This window comes from Camelus bactrianus, chromosome 16, assembly GCF_048773025.1.
Source record: "Camelus bactrianus isolate YW-2024 breed Bactrian camel chromosome 16, ASM4877302v1, whole genome shotgun sequence".
NCBI lineage: Eukaryota > Metazoa > Chordata > Mammalia > Artiodactyla > Camelidae > Camelus > Camelus bactrianus.
The window spans coordinates 58,038,617-58,057,281 of record NC_133554.1 but is presented as its reverse complement, the minus strand read 5'-3'; the positions used below and the strand labels follow the sequence as shown (position 1 = coordinate 58,057,281).

The following is an 18,665-nucleotide window of genomic DNA, read 5'->3' as shown; positions in this document are numbered from 1 at the left end:
GAACATGACCTCATATACAAGTTTTTGTGTAGATATGTAGCTTCAGTTTTTTTGAGTAAATAGCCAGGAGTGGAGCTGCTGCTGCGTCATACACGGTAACTCCGTGTTTAACTTTCTAGGAACTCCCAAGCTGTTTTCTACAGTAGCTGCATCATTTCTTATGCCCACCAGCAATGGATGAGGGTTCTAGCTCTCCACATCCTCACCAACCCTTACATTTTCCACCTTTTTTATTGTAGCCATTCTAGCGGATGTGGTTTTGATTTGCATCCCCCTGATGGCCAGGGATGCTGAGCGTATTTCCATTGGAGAGATGTCTGTTCAGATAGATCCGTTTTTAATTGGGGTCGCTCGTCTTTTTATTGTTGTGTTCTAAATGCTTTTTTTAAAAAAAATATATATATTCTGGGCACTAGTCCTTTATCAGATGTTTGATTTCAAACATTTTCTTCCATTCTGTGGGTTGCCTTTTTACTTTCTTGATGGTTTCCTTTGAAGCACAAAAGTTTTCAGTTTTGAGGAAGTTCAGTTTATGTATTTTTTCTTGGGTGCTTGTGTTTTTGATGTCATGTTGAAGAAACCACTGGCTAGTCCAGGGTCATGAAGATTTATGCCTATGTTGTTTTCCTAAGAGTTTTACCATTTTAGCTCTGACATGTAGAGCTTTGACACATTTTGAGTTAATTTTTGTATATTGTGTGACATAAGGGTCCAGATTCATTCTTTTGCATGTAGATGTCCTGTTGTCCCAGAACCGGTTATTGAAGACTATTCTTTCTCCCGTTGAGTTGTTTTGGCACCCGTGTTGAAAACCAGTTGGCCATAAATGTGTGGGTTTACCTCTGGACTGCCAGTCCTATCCCGTCGCCCCATGTATCTGTCCTTACGGCAGTGCAACTTTGTAAGTGTGTTTTGAAATTGGGAGGTGTGAGTCCTTCAACTTTGTTCTTCTTTTTCTATATTGTTTTGGCTATTCTGGGTCCCCCCGCACTTCCATATGATTTTTGAACCAGCTTATCAATATCTACAAAAAAAAGCAACTAGGATTTTGATAGGGATTGTGTTGAATCTGTGGATCAATTTGGGGCGTATTACCATCTTAATAATATTAAGTCTTCCAATTCGTAAGCATGGGATGACTTTCCATTTATTTAGGTCTTCCTTGATTTGTTTCAACAATGCTTTTGTAGTTTTTAGTGTGCCAAGTCTTTTACGTGTGTGTGTGTGTGTGTGTTGTAAATGGAATTGTGTTCTTAATTTCATTTTGGGATCGTTCATCGCTAGTATATAGAAATGCAGTTAATTTTTGTATATCGATCTTGTATCCTGCAACTTTGCTGAACACATGTATTAGTTCTGATAGGTTTTTTGTGTGGGTATGAATTCCTAAAGGTTTTCTATGTGCAAGATTATGTCATCTACAAACAGAGATAGCTTTACTTCTTTATTTCCAATCTGGATGCTTTTAGTTTGGTTTTCCTTGCCTAACTGCCCTGAGTGCAACCTCCAGCAGAATAGAAGTGGTGAGAGAAGACAGCCTTATCTTGTTCCTGATCTTAGAGGGAGAGCTTCAGTCTTTCACCATAGAGTGTGATGTTAGCTGTGGGTTTTTATAGATGCCCTTTATCAGATTGAGGAAGTTCCTTTCTATTTTTAGTTTGGTAAGTGTTCCTGTTATGAAAAGGAGTTGGATTTTTGTCAAATGCTTTTTCTGCAGCCGTTGAGATGGGTATGTGGTTTTCGTTCTTTGTTAATCCGGTGCATTACATTGATGGATTCTCATATGTTGAACCACCCTTGCATTCCTGGCATAAGTCCCACTTGGTCATGGTGTATAATCCTTTTTATATATTGTTGGATTTGGTTTGCTAGTATTCTGTTGAGAATTTTGTGTCTCTATCACGAAGGATATTCATTAGGGCCTAGGATGTTATGTTCTTATGATGTCTTTGTCTGGTTTGGGCATCCGCAAGTGAGTTAATACAGAGTCCAAAGCAAAACATGCAGAAGAGAACGATAAATTTCTAAGGATTTTGCAAGAAATTAAGGAAAATCAGCATATATTGACTACCCGTGATACATCAGGCACTCTGCTTAGCAGCTTCCCTAAAGATCAAGGGAAAGCAACACAGAGAAACTGGGTCTTGGAGGGTGAAAAGAACAGGAATAGAGAAGGGAAAGCAGGCAGCCCAGGGGAAGGGACCCAAGGAAGCAAATGCATGGAGGGAGGGCCTCTGGGGTGTCCAGTTTGCCTACAGTGCAAGTGGGAACATCTGAAGAGGTGTACTGGGTTAAATAATGTCCCCCAAATCCATGTCCGCCTGGAACCACAGAATTTGACTTTATTTAGAAAGAGCATCTTTACAAATGTAATTAGTTACGATGAAGTCATTCTGGATTAGGGTGAGCCCTATTCCACTGACTGGAGTCCTTACAAGAAGAGGACACGTAGAAATTCACACACAGAGGGAAAAAGGCCTTGTGAAGACGAAAGCAGAGACTGGCGTGAGGTATCCCAAGTCAAGGAAAGCCAAGGATTCCACCACAAGCTGGAAGAGGCAGGGAAGGAGCCTCCCCTAGACCTTCAGAGGGAGCTCGGCTCTGCCAACACCTTGATTTCGGACTCCTTGTCTCCAGGACTGGGAGAGACAGGGAGAGAGAAATTTTTATTGTTTGAAGCTATGCAATGTGTTAAGAAACTGATACAAGGAGGATCGGGCAATGGTGAGCGGATGCTAACTCGTGGGGCATATTACATGCCAGGCTGAGGATTGATGCTTTACTGGCAGACAAAACCTGACCGCTGACGATTTCAGATCCAGGAGCATGGGGCAATGGGGGGCCCTAGGTTTGTTTTCAGGGGCATCCTTTAAGAGATGCTTTTTAGAAGAGTTTTATTTTCCTCTGTATCGTCCTTTTTTTTTTTTTTTTTTTTAAGTTGTTGCCATTGTTTCTGGAAGCCACACATCATAAGAGTCAGGAGTTTGAGCTTTGGATCAGCCACACTTGGTCCATCCCTGCTCTGGCATTTACCATCTGTGAAATTGAGGGTGTTGCTCCTGGCCTCTGTCTTCTTAGCTATAAAATGGGGTAAATCATATGTCCCTCATAGTATGGGTATGGGAAAGGCTTTAAAGCGATCAGCAGAGCTCCTGACACATGGGAAGCTGCCCATAGATGTTAACCGCGATGCTGATTGGCCTTTATACCTCACTTTCCCCTTTTCTTTTCCTTTCTTTTTGAAATTATCCTCATTGGTTTTGCAATATAAAAATTAATATGAGCTTCTTGTTTTAAAAGAGATAGAAGTATAGGAGAGTAGTTTATTATTTCTGATGATCAAAATGATATGTTACTTCTTTTAGAAAACTTGTTAAGAGAAGAAGATGAAAAGTTGAAAAGGCATTCTTTCTCCATTGAACGGCCTTTGCATCTTTGTTGATAATTAACTCATCATATTTGCCTGTTTCTGGGCTCCCTATTTTGTTCCATTGATTTAAAATTTACCTTTGAGCCAATACCAAACTGCCTTGATTACTGTAGGTTTATAATGTCTCAAAATCAGGTAAGTCCTCCAACTTTCTTCTTTTTCTATAGTTGCTTTGATTATTCTAGTGGTTTTTTGCATTTCCAAATGAATTTTAGAGTCAGCTTGTCAATTTCTACCCCCAAAATCCTGCTGGAATCTTGATTGGAATTGTGTTGAATCTATAGATCAGTTTGGCAAGATTGCCATCTTAACAATGTGACTATTTCAATCCATGGACATGGTATATCTCTTCATTTATTTAAGTTTCCTTTAATCTCTCTCAGCAGGGTTTTGTGTTGTTCACTGTAAAGGTCTTGAATGTCATTTGTTGGACTTAGTCTAAGTATTTTATGTGAGGGTTTTTTTTTTTTGCTATTATAAGTAGAATTTTTATTTATTACATTTTCCGATTATGTGTTACTAGTCTTTAATAATACAATTAATTTTCTACATTAACCTTTTATAATCCTGCTAAATTCACTGGTTGGTTCTAATAGTTGTTTTGTAAATTCCATGGGATTTTTCATGTAAACAATTGCATCATTTGCAAATGGTAACAGTTTTACTTCCTCTTTTCCAATATTTGTGTGTTTCGGTTTCTTTTCTTGCCTTCTGCTGAGAGTAGAGCCTCCCATTCGTAGGGGGAAACAATTCAGTCTCCCACCGTAGGTATGATGTGAACTGTAGGATGCCTGCAGGTGCCTTTATCCATTTGAGGAGGTATCCTTCTGTTCCCAGATCACTGACAGCTTTTATCCCAAATGAGTGGTAGATTTTTGTTAGTAGGGTTTTTCTGTATCTCTTCATGTACATGGTTCTTGTAGGTATCTCTGGCTATTTTCTCAGGATTAATACCTGGAAATGAAATTAAAAGGTCAAAATACATAAACATTTTTAAGACTTTTGCATCCTATTTCCAGATTGCCATTGAGAGAAATTTGACCAGCACACAGTGCCCCTAGCTGTGCAAGAGTGTTTCCCCAAACCCTTACCTACACTACATTTTATAACTTTTTAGTTACTGCCAATTTCATAGACCGCCCCCCCCCCCCCCCGCCAAACTGTATCTTGTTTCCATTTGCATTCATTTCATTCCTCTGGACATGAAAATTTTTTTTGTTTATTTGTATGTATTCTCTAGTGATTTGTCTTTTCTTGTCCTTTTGCCATTTTTCTGTTGGACACTGATTTTTTTTAATTTACATACTTTTTTCTATATTAAAGATATTAATCCTTGTCATATATATGTCCCAGTTTGTTCTTTGGCTTTTTCATGTCGTTTGCTTAGTTTTTTAAAAACAGACTTTATTTTTCAGAGCAGTTTTACGTTCATAACAGAATTGAGGGGAAAGTACAGAGATTTCCCATATACTCTCTGCCCTGACACATGCAAAGCCTCCCCCGTCACCCGCATCCCCACCAGAGTGGCACGTTTGTTATATCTGATGTACCTACAGTGACACATCATTATACCCCAAAGTCCACAGTTTACATTCGGATTCACTCTTGGCAGTGTACATTCTATGAGTTTTAACAAACCTGTAATGACACTTATCCACCATTATAGTGTCCTGCAGAGTAGCTTCACTGCCCTCAAAGTTTTCTCTGCTCCACTTAGTCACCCGTCCCCCTTCCCCATCCTCTGACAACCGCTGATTCTTTTACTGTCTACATAGTTTTGCCTTTTCCAAGTCTCATATAGTTGGAGTCGTACAGTATGTGGCCTTTTCAGATTGGCTTCTTTCACTTAGTAATATCCATTTAAATTTCTTCCATGTCTTTTCATGGCTTGATAGCTTATTTCTTTTTAGCACCAAATAGTCCAATGTCAGGATGTACTAAAAGTTTGTTTATCCATTTACCTACCGAAGGATACCTTGGTTACTTCCAAGTTCTGGCAATGATGAGAGGCCACCAAAGGTGGCATTATTTCCAGCCCCCCGCCCCCAGTCCTTCCTACCGCCACTCCGCACACACACAGCACGGTCCTCCAAAATCTGCACACCCTTCCCAACACGCTCTGTTCACCCCAGGGGGCAGGCCAAGGTGTGCAGAAACCAGAGACAGGATGGACACTCACTCTGGCAGAGCTCTGGGCGAAGCCACTGCTCCCCTGCTGTGGCGGGAGGAAGGAGCCCCACAGGGAGGGCCCCCCCCACCCCCCCCTGCCACACCTTCCTGCAGCAACTTGCCTCCAGGCAAAGGTCTGCTTAATCCCTTTTACAACTCCTGAGGGGGAAATTATTTGCATTAATTAATTGATCAACTAATTAATTCAAGATACTATACTTGGGACCTACAGCTGGGGTTCTATCGACTTACTATTCCGCTGACCCAGAAGGATCAGAAGGAAGAAAAGCAAGAGCCAACTTAGAAGTTTGGATATTTAAAAATGTTAGAGTCTGGCTGCAACGTCTCTTTGGCCGTGAGGTCCACAGCTCAGTAATTTTGGAAGTTTCTTCCTCCCCACAAGCATTTTCTGAGAACAGACACTTCCTGTGTGTTTCAGTTACCTACCGCTGCATAGCAAACAACTCCAGCACTTAGCAGCTTAAAATCACCACCTTTAAAAAAAATCCATTACATTCATTTTTTTCTTGTTAGTTTTTTGGGAAGGGGGAGATAATTAGGTTTGTTTATGTGTTTTAATGGAGGCACTGGGGATTGAACCAAGGACCTCGTGCATGCTAAGCATGTGCTCTGCCCCTGAGCTGCACCCTCCCCCCAGACCACTGCCTTTAACTTGCTCACAGGCCTTCGGGTTGGACTGGGCCCTGTCGGGTGGTTCTGCTGGTGCTCTTGGCCTTCCTCAAGCAGGGGCCACCAGCCGGGGGCAAGGCCGGTGGAGGGTCTGCAATGGCCTGTATCCACGAGGCCTGGGGACGCTGGTGCCGTCCGCTGGGTCTCCCTCTCCTCCTGTCTCTCGTCACTCACACCTGGGCTTCCGTGCACGGCGGCAGGCATGCACCAAGAGTGAGAACGCAGCAGCGTCTTGACGCCAGGCTCTGAAGCTCACAGAACGTCACTCACACCACATCCTGTCGGCCAAAGCCACGCACGAGGCCAGCCCAGGTCAGGGCTGGGGAGATGGGCACCACTCTGGGAACTAGAAGCCACATTTAAGAAAACTTGCCATGTTTTGCTGTGGCAGAGCTGGCTCTTCCTACTCATTTCTGTTTTTGCATTTCAGTGCTCCTCAGAAAGTAACAAAAACCAAGAACCGCTGTATTTCTGAGCGTTTAGCTTCTTCTAGGTTTGTCTGTAGTGCATTTTTACCTTTTAGCATATTGGGAGTTATTGCCCTAAATAAACCCTCCTTATAATTTTAACATAACACAAATAATAATTTTACGAACAAGCCAAATTTTGTGCAGCACATATGAATAGTCTTAAAACCAAATTGCTCTGCATGTGTAAAAAGATAAAAAATAAAAACTACACACATTTCAATTTTCCTGAGATTTTATTTCCTGACTCTTTTTTTCTATGACTCCAAGATTCCCAGGCATTTTGTATTTTCAGCCCAGACATGAGTATGACATCTCTGTGTTCTGGGCCAGGCCTGTTCCTGGGAGCTGGGGATTCAGAAGAGCAGATGAGATACAGCCCTCAACCCCGTGGCAACGGGTCTTGTGGTGGAAACAGATGTGGTCCTAGGTGACCTGGATGACCGTACAGTCATCTGCTATGACAAGCCCTAAGTAACAGAGAATCAAGGCTTCCATCAAATTTGCTCTAGTTTGAACTGTGGAACCCCAGCTGTAGGGCCCAACATAATGTCTTGAATTAATCAGTCAATTAATTAATGCAAATAATCTCCCCCTCAGGAGTTGTAAAAGGGTCTAGGCAGACTTCTGCCTGGGGCAAGTTGCTGCAGGAAGGTGCGGGGGGCCGCTCTCCGGGGCTCCTTCCTCCCGCCACAGCAGGGGAGCAGTGGCTTCGCCCAGAGCTCTGCCAGAGTGAGTGTCCATCCTGTCTCTGGTTTCTGCACACCTTGGCCTGCCCCTGGGGTGAGCAGGATGCCACGTGTTGGGAAGGGTGTGCAGGTTTTGGAGGACTGTCCTGTGTGTGTGTGGAGTGGCGGTGGGAAGGACTGGGGGCGGGGGGCTGGAAAAACTGCCACCCTTTGGTGGCCCCCTCTGGCTGGGCTTGGAGGCGAGCCCGGATAGGCCAGCCCGGCCGGGAAAGCATGCCAAGCACATGCTCTCCGGCCGCTGTGGCCTCATTGTTCAATAAGCAGATTATGGAATGCTGCGTGGAGCGGCATGGTGGGGGGCTGGCTTCAGACCTGCAGCTTGCCTTGTTTTGCAAACAATCATTGCATCGTGCAGCCCGGTCAGGGTCCCCTTGGGAGGACTGGGAATCTCTCAGCCTTTTTTGGGCCCGAGTTTGCCGTGTGGCTGTATGCTTCAGCTTGTCCACCTGCCTTCCCCTCCAGCTGTCTTTCTCTGTTTCCTGAGAGAGCCCAGGTGCCCTTCAGAAATGGGAGGACCTGCTCAGCGCACTTCCTTAGGCAGGTAGGGGAGAACCGCACTCCAGGCCCCGTGTGGTTCTGGAAGCAGCAAAGGTTCTAAAAAAGCCAGGCCTCCCCTTTGAGGAAGTTCTGAGTTAGAGGCATTGTGCTTAAACGGTCCAGAGTAGCTTCATTTGGAGACCTGGTGCCCATCTGAGCAAGAGTTGCCTCATGATCCACTGCCTCCGATACTTTTATGCTCTCAGCTGAAACAGGAAAATGGGATGAAGTGATTGCAGTCTTCGCTCTGCAGGATACTGGGGTTGGGGTCCAGACCCATGGTTGCCTTCGCTCTGACTCTATTGTAGCAGGCATCTGCTGGATGTTACCATTAAATCTCAAGAGAGAGCATTTAACCTGTGGTGTAGCTGAATCTATGTAATAAAATATTTTGTAACTGGGGAGCCAAACAAAATCATGAATTTTTTGAATTTTTTTTTAAAGGAGCAGAATGAAAGAATGAGGTTGTGTTGCTGAACTTTGAACTCAGAGACAGTAAAATACGCTGGTGAAGACATAGGCCACAAAGTTTGGGTTCAAATCCCAGCTCCACAACCTGCTAGCTGTGTGACTTTGGGCAAGTTACTTGACCTCTCTGAGCGTCAGTTCCCTTCTGTACAATGAGGGTAATAACACTACTCACTTCCTAGGATTACTGTCAAGATTACACGTGATAGAAGCACAGGAGAAGTGGTTAACACAGGGCCAGGCCCAAAGAAGTGTGTACTCTTAGTATTAATAGTTTTATAATCCAAACGTCTTCTTATAGAACCAATATTTTTTCAGGAAAATACTGAACCAGTCTGAACCCATACGGAAGCCCCACGCTATCTAAAATGGCCACGAAACAGCTTCTCTTAGTAAGCCCTGAAAATCAGGGTGCCCAGCGCTGAGCGCTGTACAGCCGTTCATTCCACACAAAGCTCTGTTACTGTTTTCACTTTGCAAAGGAGGAAACAAAGGCTCAGAGAGGCTTGGTAACTTGCCAGGGTCACACAGCCAGGGCGCAAACCCAGTCAGTAGGACCTTGTCTGTCATTACAACAACCTAATGCTTCTACTGAGGTGGAACAGAATTTAATCATGAAAATGCTTCCCCATCCACATTAAAGTATAATTGGGCATGACCTGTGATAGGATTTATTCATTCACTCTTTCATTCGTTCATTCATGGGTGTCCCTGGAGAGCCTCTGTGCTTGGCGTGTCCAGGCATGTCTATAAGTATGTTTAAGCCTGCACGCGTGTTTAAATGATTTCCCCACGCCCCCCTGCCTTTCCCCCGTGGCTGTGCGGCCCTCACATGACTCGCTCCACCAGCTCTCCCTCCAGCACGGATGCCCACCTGCAGTTCCCGGACGGCAGCGGCCTCCTGCAGCCCCCGCGCTGGGACGAGCCGCAGCGGGCGTGCGCCCTGGAGCAGATCTGTGGCGTGTTCCGAGTGGACCTGGGGCAGATGCGTTCCCTCCGTCTCTTCTTCAGGTGAGGCCCCTTGGGGCCACATCCTGGAAGCTGCCTGTGTGCCATGTCCTGGGGGGCCGTGCTTGGGTCCAGGGCCCTGGGATTCCCAAACACCTGCTTCCCAACATCACCAGTCTGGTCGGCAGTGGAGCCCCACTATGGCTGCCCCACGGGAGCCGGGTCTGGGTAGCTCCCAGACTCCTTCCTCTGCCTTCAGGGTGATGGTGGCAGCTATTGCTTGGAGCCCTGGTTTGGGGAAGACGACAAACCAGGGCTGCCCAGAGAGTGGGAGCTGCAGGCTGCTCCCGGTCACCCACCCAGCGGCCCCACAGCTGGGTGAGTGCCCAGGACAGACCGTGGCTTTCTAGAGGGAGGCACCATTTCCTTCATGATTCCTTACACCCCTATTAGTTCCCTGCCTAGCAGCCACCTCAAGTCTCTCTTCCCGAAAGGCAGGGTGTCCTAGCCACAGAACAGCACCAGCCGAAGATCTGTGTTTAGAAGAAGCAGGCATGTCTCCGTGGGGTTCCCAGACCCTGAGCCACATCCCGCCTTTCACGGAAGGGCAGCCAAGTTCAGGCGACCGCCCTGAGGCATGTGTAGTGAATTTCCCTGGAGGATTCTCCCAAAGTGCCACACGTGCTGGATGGGGAAGCCCGCTGGAGGGGCGTCCCTTAGTGGATTCCACCTCAGAGCATCCACCCTGGGGTCTCCTGGAGAGAAGGGAGGATGCCTGGCGGGCAGGAGTGGGGGCAGAAGGCCCCTCTGGCAGGTCTCCCAGAGCCAGGATAGTCCAACCCAGGGCTTTCCCAGGAGGCAGCTGCTTTGCCTTCTTCAGCAAAGGGGGTGATGGCTTCTGTTGGGGCGTAATTCTGTCCCCTTGCCGCCAGCAGCCAAACTCCAGGGGGACTTTCCGTTTCCTGCCTCTGAGGTCAGCGAAGGCAGCCTCTGATTATACTTGGAAATACAAACCGGTGTTTACATATTCATCAGTCTTTCCTCCCCCGCCTCCAATGGCCGCCCAGCGATGAGGCCTGCACCAGCGGCCAGCTGGTCGTCGCCAGCCGGGAGAGCCAGTACAAGGTCTTTCACTTCCACCACGGAGGCTTGGACAAGCTGCCCGACGTCCTTCAGCAGTGGAAATACTGCGCAGAGACGCACCTCAAAGACCAGGTAGCCCGGAGGAGGGATGGGTGCTGCCCGCAGGGGAGGGAGACCCCGCCCCTGGAGGGACCTGGCTGCTGAGAACCCCCTCCTCTCCCGAACCCCCTCCCCTGCAACAGGGGCTTCGGACATGGGCCCTCTCCCGGGAGTCCCAGGCCTCGTGGGTGTGACCCGTGGTCGCTGGGGGCCCACAGAGCAGCAACTTTGGATCTGAAACATGCGCCCAGGCTTCTTGTAAAGGCAGTACTCCGCACTTGAAAAATCATGTTTTGACAAGGCATCCCGCCATATTTTGCTCAATCTACATACAAACGTAATAAAAGCTCTTTAATTATCTGTTTAAGATACGGTATGTGCTTATTAGAAATGGGCTGACTTTAAAATTCCCTTCCTTCCCACAGAGCCTCCTGCTGGCTTCCCTTATTACAGTAGCATGGCTTTTTTCTCCCCCTACATTGCACAACCTTTGATTTTTGAATTAAATGTCAGCTGCAGTTTTGCCCTGGGTCCCTGACTGCCCATGGAGACAACCTGACAGGCGGGCTCCCCGCTCGCAAAACAGCCATCCCTTTGTATGTGGCCAATCACATGTAATTTATTGCAGGCCCTCCCGGCAGAGGGAAGCTGGCCGTCCGAGGCATTAATTCCATCTTTGCGGCGGGTTGGAGCGAGAGTGGGGGGCGGCGCCGGGTGGGAGTGGGCCGGGACCCGGGAGCGCGAGGGGACCGTGGTAAGAGGATGGCATTTTCATTGTAATTGCGTCTAATTACACTTGCCATTTAGGGGTTTGTGTGCAGGGGAGACGCGTCCTCCTCCTTCGGAAGAGAGAGGGAGGCTTTTACATCCCGCCAAGAGCGCGGTTGGCTTGAAAGCCGGGCGTCCGAGACACTGATCTTCCCCGGCGGCTGTCCTCCCGTCCAGCAGGTCGCCGACGAAAAGACGTGCATGCAGTTCTCCATCCGGCGTCCCAAACTGCCGTCCTCCGAGACGCACCCCGAGGAGAGCATGTACCGCAGGCTGGACGTGGCCGCCTGGCTGCGCCACCTGAACGCGCTGGGCCAGGTGCAGGAGGAGTACAAGCTGCGCAAGGTGAGGCCCGGCGCGCCCGCGGGCGGGGCGGGGGTCCGGGCCCGGGCGCGGGGGCTGTGCGAACACGGCCGATGGAGCAGTCAAAGCCGCTGCGATGAAAAAGCCGCCTCCGGAGCGGGTTTGGGGGACCCCGCGCCAGCCTGTATAGAAGAGCTCGCAGCCCGCGCCGCGTTTCCAAAACCGGGATTAGGCCCTGACGTGAGAACGACAGGTTAATCTGAGCGCCGCACCAGGGGGGGCATTGACATTGAAATGAGCCTGGTTTGTGTCCTGTATGGGAATGGGGGGCCGGCACTTTCCCCTTCCAAACATGTGCAAATTGCAGCGATCTGAATCAAGGCGTCAGTTGTCAAGAAGGCGAAGCAAAGCCACCAAAACACAGATCTCCGGGGATTTGGGGGTGCTTTGAGCGGCCCTGCTTTGGCCCCTCCCCAACTTTTGCCGCTTCCTCCAGGCCATTTTCTTCGGCGGCATTGATGTGTCAATCCGGGGGGAGGTCTGGCCCTTCCTGCTGCGTTATTACAGCCACGAGTCGACGTCGGAGGAGAGGGAGGCGCTGCGGGCGCAGAAGAGAAGGGAGTACGCCGAGATCCAGCAGAAGAGGTGACCGAGGCGCCTGGCCGGGCCCCTCGAGCCGCGGAGGGAAACCCCCACCCCCCGAGCCGCGGAGGGAAACCCACCCCGAGCCGCGGAGGGAAATGCCATTTGGAAAGGCAATTTGAGGCGCAATTCAGCATTGATAATATGTTCCGTGACCCATAGTTTCCTTGGAAAATGGGTCTCCCAGGACCGTGAGCGATGGGGCAGGATAAGTGCCGTCATTACCCCGGCGCCCGGCCCCGGGACTGGCTCTCTTTAGCTCGCATGTCAAGGTTTTAGAATTCTTTTTCAACAGACTTAACGAGGCGCTGACATCCCACCGCTCAACGCCGGGGTGGCAGCGGGGCCTCGGGGTCGGCGGGGAGCTTGGACTGCTGAGGTCTGTTCTGGCCTCGCCGAGCGGGGGCTGCGGTGAGCTCTCCGCCGGGACGCTGGGACGCTGGGACGCGTGAGGCCGTGTTCACGCTGGGAAAGCCTTGGACTCCTATCCCACCTCAGCCCCCGCCCCTGCAAGTCAGTGGGAGCTGGAGGGTTTGCCAGCGGCCCTAGTTGCCAACCGCGAGCCGGGCTGGGAGGGACGCCCCGCAGGCCTGGAGCGTGTGCCTGGCTGACCCCGGCGGGCGCTCTGCTCCGTGCCAGGCTCTCCATGACCCCTGAGGAGCACAGAGCGTTCTGGCGAAATGTGCAGTTCACTGTGGACAAGGATGTGGTTCGGACAGATAGGAGCCATCAGTTCTTCCGAGGCGAAGGCAATCCCAACGTGGAGTGCATGAGGTACCGCCTCCCCCCGCTAACAGCTTCCTCCCCTCTTGGTTTCACTCCCTCTGTGTCTGCCACGCCAGGAGCCTCATCTCACCTCTCAGGCCTCAGCTGACCCTCTGGGAAGTGGACCAGCAGCTTCTGCTGGGGTCAGGGGTCTTTCTTCCAGGTTCATACAATCAATGCCCCCGAATCAGAGCATCCTTAGGGAACATCAGTGGGCCTGTTATGGTCCCAGCCACCCAGGGAAGCCCATAGGCCCCCTCCCAAGGGTGCCAGCAAAGGTCTCCACCCCCTGAGCATCCACCGAGCCTAAGCTTGCTTGGCTCACACCAGCTGTGGACCAGCCTCCCGCTGAGTGTCTCTGTCTCCCACTGGGTGGTCCTCAGGGTGATAAAGCCACACAGGCCGAGGCTGGCATCTTTGACATTCTGCTGCCTCCTGGCAAATAATTGCATGAAATTAGCAGCCCGTAAAAACAGCCCACTCTTTGTCATAGGCAGTCGACCATTAAGAAAATGAGACCCACATTCCTCCTTTCCCTGCTCTTAAGGGCTGAGGGCCAGGCTGGAGAGTGCCTAATTGCAGGCCATTACCTTTCCCCAGTCCCCAGAGCTGCCCTCCTTCCTCTGAGATCAAGGTGAAGGATGGGGCTATGGGCAGCCCAAGGTCTCCAGCCTGGGGTTCCACTGGGCAACACCCTGCTGTGTGGCCACCCTCTGCTGACCTCCCTGCCCTCTGCACTGCATCCTCAGGAGGATTCTGCTGAACTACGCAGTGTACAACCCCGCCATCGGGTACTCCCAGGGCATGTCGGACCTGGTGGCGCCCATCCTGGCCGAGGTCCTGGATGAGTCAGACACCTTCTGGTGCTTTGTGGGTCTGATGCAGAACACGATCTTCGTTAGCTCTCCTCGGGATGAGGACATGGAAAAACAGCTGGTGAGGCTCTCGGATGTGTGCGGCTTGGTTGCGGTGGGTCAGGGTTCAGCAGAAAAGCCAATGTGGGCCTTGCCCGTGGGCTCTGGGGGCTTAGCCTTGGGCCTCTGGGGAAGGGCCAACTCTCCCAGGGGGGACGCAGCCTGCTCCCAAGTCCCAGCGTACGTGCTTCCATCCCCAGCCCGGGCTCCCCAGCGGGGTATCTGTCACACTTGCCCTGTGCTTTACGAAATGCGTCCTCAGCTGCATCTGGGTTGCTCCACGCAGGAGTGGGGACGGGAATGGGAGGGGCTCCTGAAGCATCCTGAGGCCCAATGGACAGTTGTCACACACCCACCTCAAGGGCAGCGGGCCTTCCCTGCTGTGCCTGGCCAGCACCCCTCCCTTCGGGGCCTCCCCTAAGCTACACAGACCAGGCAGCACTGAAAGGTGGGGGTGGGGAGGCAAAGGTGAGTATGGTGGGGCCAGGAGTACTCGCCCTTCCCTCTACCTAGCACCTGTGCACTCCAAGCACCTGGCAGGTGCTGCTGGCACTGGGATGTGGCCTCGGGTCCCCTGTCGGAGAGATTCTCGGCCTGGAAGCTGATAGTGGGAGGAGAGGATGCTGGGTGCCAGGGAGTGACACAGAAAGCACCCTGGTGATAAGTGGGAACCAAGGCAAGCATCCCAATGTCTCCTTGGACCACGCTGACCCCGTGGCATATGGGATCAGGTCCTGGATGCTGCCAGCCCACTGGGACTTGGCTCAGGAGACCATTCTGGGCAGTGACACTGGTCAGGTTGGTGGCCCACATGCAATGAGGGGAGAGCTGAATGCAGGGCCTTGAATGCCAGGCCAAGGAGCACATCCTGTGACCTAAGTATTAGGGGCCGTTGAAGACTGGATGGCAGAGCAGAACACAGCACAGGATTTGAGGAGACGGAGGCAGGAGCTGGGAGGTGGGGACTGGAAGCTGAGGGGCACGGGGGTGGGGGTGGGGGGTATCCGTGAGGGTGGGAGGGGGTCAGCCACAGGGAGGAGAAACTGGCCAGTCGGGCAGGATCCTCAGAATGAATTCCTGTGCCACCCCAGCGGCTGTCTCGAGTAGGAACAATGGGCCACTTGTGTGGGAAGGGGCCTGTGAGTCACCGAACCCCCACCACAGGATCCCCCAACTGCGCTCAGCTGAGCCGCCCGCTCTCCGCTCTGTTCTCTGCGTCGGCCCTGTGATGTCAGGTTTCCGTGGTACCTGGGGAGGCAATTACAGGCTCTGACGCGAAGGGCCCCGTGACTCGTTAGTTGCCAGAGATTGATTTTACAACGGAGCTGGTGAAGTCAGCAGCCCAAGCTGGGCGCTGCCAGAAATAGCCTCGATCTTGTCCCACGTCACTGGGTGGTGACCTCATGTGCAGGCATCGAGCCTCTTGGGGTTCAGAAACGCCCCCTCCCTGCTCTAAATCAGCCCTGGAAGGTGATGCATCTCGGAGATCAGAGCGGAAGGTGGCTGAGTGGGTGTGTGGGGGGGTGAGTTGTCAGTGGAGGCTCTGCTCCACATCCCAGGAAGGAGGGGGTGTCAGAAACAGCACCACGTGGTGCCTGAGGCCTGGAGGGCTTCCCAGCCTCCGACCTGCCACCAGCCACTCGGTCCCCAGCAGGGTGTACACGTTGCCTTGCCCTGGGCCACGCCACAGTCTCCAAAACAGTCTGTAATCTGGGGTGAACTGACGAAAACAGCTGTGAATCTGATTCCAGCGACAGAACAGAGTACGTGGGTGCAGACACACACAGCAGGTGGCGATCTCACTCGTGGCACACATGCTCTTCTGGGGGTGGGGATGGGCCAAGGGAGGGCCCCAGTGGGAGTGGGCTTCCTGGGCCAGGCAGGCGGGCCTGCCGGGGGGCCGGGGGCTTACCCATCCTGGCCTCGCCCCTAGCTGTACCTGCGGGAGTTGCTGCGGCTGACACACCTGCGCTTCTACCAGCACCTGGTCTCGCTGGGCGAGGATGGCCTGCAGATGCTCTTCTGCCACCGCTGGCTCCTGCTGTGCTTCAAGCGGGAGTTCCCCGAGGCCGAGGCACTGCGAATCTGGGAGGCCTGCTGGGCCCACTACCAGGTGAGCCAGACGGTGGCGAGGGCTGAGGCCGGACAGCAGCCCCGGAGCCACGTCACCATCCTGCACCCCGCCTCCGAGGAGGGGAGGGTGCCCGCACCATGGTGCGCCTCCTCTGGGGTCTCCCTCCTCCACGACCCCTGAATCCCCCCCACCAGCCAGAGTCGGCCCCTCACCCAGCAACTGCCTTCCAGCCCCACGTGGCCCGCCTCGGACCTGCAGCTCACCTCCCAAGGAACTGAAATCGATGCAAATTGCCCGCTGACTGTGCTCATTACCACGCTCTGGGGCTGAGCACGCTCCTGTCACAACCAATCAGCGTGAAAGACGTTGCAGGGCCAAGCGGGACGTCGGTGCCCACGTGCTGGAGCCAGCGCCCGCCCGCCCGCCCGCCCGCCCGCCCCCGTCTGGATGGCTCAGGGAGGGCCCGAGAGCCTGCTTCCCCCATCAGCCCCTCTGCGAGCCCGGGCCCAGCCCGCCGTCCCCTCCCAGTGATGTTGATTTCCACTTGCCGTCCACTGTCATCAGTGTCTCCTCAACAGATTCCCCTGAGAGCATCACGCTGGCCCTGTCACATGGCTTTAACGCCCAAATTAGCGACAAGCCGGTGATGTTAAAGGATAGGCAAGTCTCTCTGAATCCGTCAGCCTTAAAAAAATTTGCATTGACACATCTGGGAGGCGGCCAGGACCCTTTGGGCAAGAGTGGGCTCCATCCTCTTTGCCTCAGTTGGAGCAGCTTGGAGTAGACAAACCTTGCAGACAGATGGCACACCCACCAGCCCTGGGAAGTGTGTGTCAGCGTTTCCCGTCCTGACCATTCCGCCTGACAGTAGTGAGTCTAAAAAACGGTGCAGGGGCCACAAGCTGTCTTTGTGTTCATCCATCCGCCCCGCCCGCCTCCTGCTCCACCCTGGCCCGGGTCGGGGCTGTTTCCTGCCTGGATTAGCGTGTTCGATGCACACTGCGGGATGGAATCAAGGAAGCACTAGCAAAGATGGTCCAAAATGCTGGATCACATTTTAAAAAAAAAAATCATGTCCGCTTTGCAAAGCCGCATTGCTTGTTTTTCCAGCAATACATTTGCCACCCTCATTACATCATGTTTAGGCTAATGTTACAAGGGGGCTCAGAGCATCACCCAACAGACAGGGCCATTTCTCAGGTTAAATTTAGCCACATTTGGCCCCACCTCGATCAAATTAGTGGCAGACGATTGGAAGGGGGATGGTAGGATGATCAGAGTGGACGTAGGTTAATTCATTAGAGTGAGCTCAGTGGAAAGAGGGGGGTCACTACCAGCTGCTTCAACTTTTAAAGTGTCCCCTGAGTGAGAAGGCTCTATTTTACCCATCTAGTGCACTTCTAGTTTGCCCTCGGGGGCTGGGCTGCCCAGGGCCTTGTCCAGTGAACTGAGACTAGTCCTGTACTGCTGTCCAGCCCCATGTAGAATGCGCCCCGCCTTGTCCTCCCCACAGTCCTCTCCCAGAGGGGCTGGACATGCACCTTCCAGGAACTCCTGCACCGTCTTGCCCCCCCACTCCCACCTCAGCCTTGGCCACAGTTCAAGCAGGTGCAGGAGGACTGTCCTGAGCCACAGTGAGACCACTCTGGATCAATTCAGAGGAAGGGGCCGGGCAGGCTGAGGACTGTCTCTCCAGGGTGGGTCGTGTGGGGGGCGTTTACTGCCCGTAACCTCTGCCAGCATGCAGGGTTCCGCCTGGCCCTGTTTGGGAAGGAACACAGTTCTGTTTGGCTGGGAGACCGAGGTCAGGAGACTAAACACAGGCTTCCTGGTGGTCCTTGTCCTTCCTCTGCCCCCGGGAGCAAGTGTGACTCAAAGACAGTGTGCCCTCGAAGCGTCCGGGTCAGAGAGTGCACAGGATGCATCCCGCCAGGACCTAGTGCCTACTTCCTGCCCGGGCCAGGCCCTGCTGGGCAGCGGCGAGGTCACGGTGGCCTCCAAGGAGGGCAGCAGAGTCCTCCATGGGCTCTGAAACGCTGGTTAAAGACGGTGGGCTCCTGTAGCCCCTCCGTGGGGGCCATCAGAGCTGCCGTGCTCTGCTCTGGGACATGAGCTGGGATGTGTGGCCTGGAGACAGGAGAACAATGACCAGTGGGAGGCTGCCAGAAGGGTCTCTTTCCCTGGCATGTCCCACGGTCTGCCGGAGTGTGCTCTGATGCACCATCTCTCAAGACCCCAGAATGGGCGTGGGCCAGCCTTCAGAGGAGCATGTTCTTTGCCCCCATGACGGAGAGCCCCCCAGAGAGCCCCCCAAAGGGTAACAGCAGCCCATGGGTGGCCAGCCCCAGTGTCACCCCTTTGCATGTCACAGTAGCCTTTGGATGTAGGTGCTGATGGTGGCCCATTTGCGGGTGGGGAAACTGAGGAGGAAGGAGGCTGCTGGGCCTGCCCTGGGCCACATGAACCCAGACACCCCAGAGCCCTCACCCCCCCACCTCTGCACTCGGCCTCCGTCTGCAGGGTCAGGGGCCTTATCTGAACCGCCCTCTCCACCCCGCC

The 18,665-nt window shown here is 52.3% G+C and overlaps 1 protein-coding gene across 5 annotated transcripts in view; it reads left to right on the top strand.

The window, feature by feature from the left end:
• The window catches only part of TBC1D16 (TBC1 domain family member 16), a 74,808-nt gene that overhangs the window by 49,785 nt on the left and 6,358 nt on the right, over positions 1–18,665 (top strand). For 2 of the 5 annotated variants that reach the window (XM_074343877.1, XM_074343876.1), the window contains exons 4-10: positions 9,360–9,521; positions 10,526–10,673; positions 11,586–11,753; positions 12,208–12,356; positions 12,993–13,127; positions 13,868–14,054; positions 15,966–16,145. In XM_074343877.1, the coding sequence (XP_074199978.1) occupies positions 9,360–9,521; positions 10,526–10,673; positions 11,586–11,753; positions 12,208–12,356; positions 12,993–13,127; positions 13,868–14,054; positions 15,966–16,145 (1,129 nt within the window). Of the gene's footprint in view, positions 1–9,359; positions 9,522–10,493; positions 10,674–11,585; positions 11,754–12,207; positions 12,357–12,992; positions 13,128–13,867; positions 14,055–15,965; positions 16,146–16,336; positions 18,662–18,665 lie in introns of those variants that run through there. The other 3 variants (XM_074343880.1, XM_074343878.1, XM_074343879.1) reach the window with 3 other exon arrangements.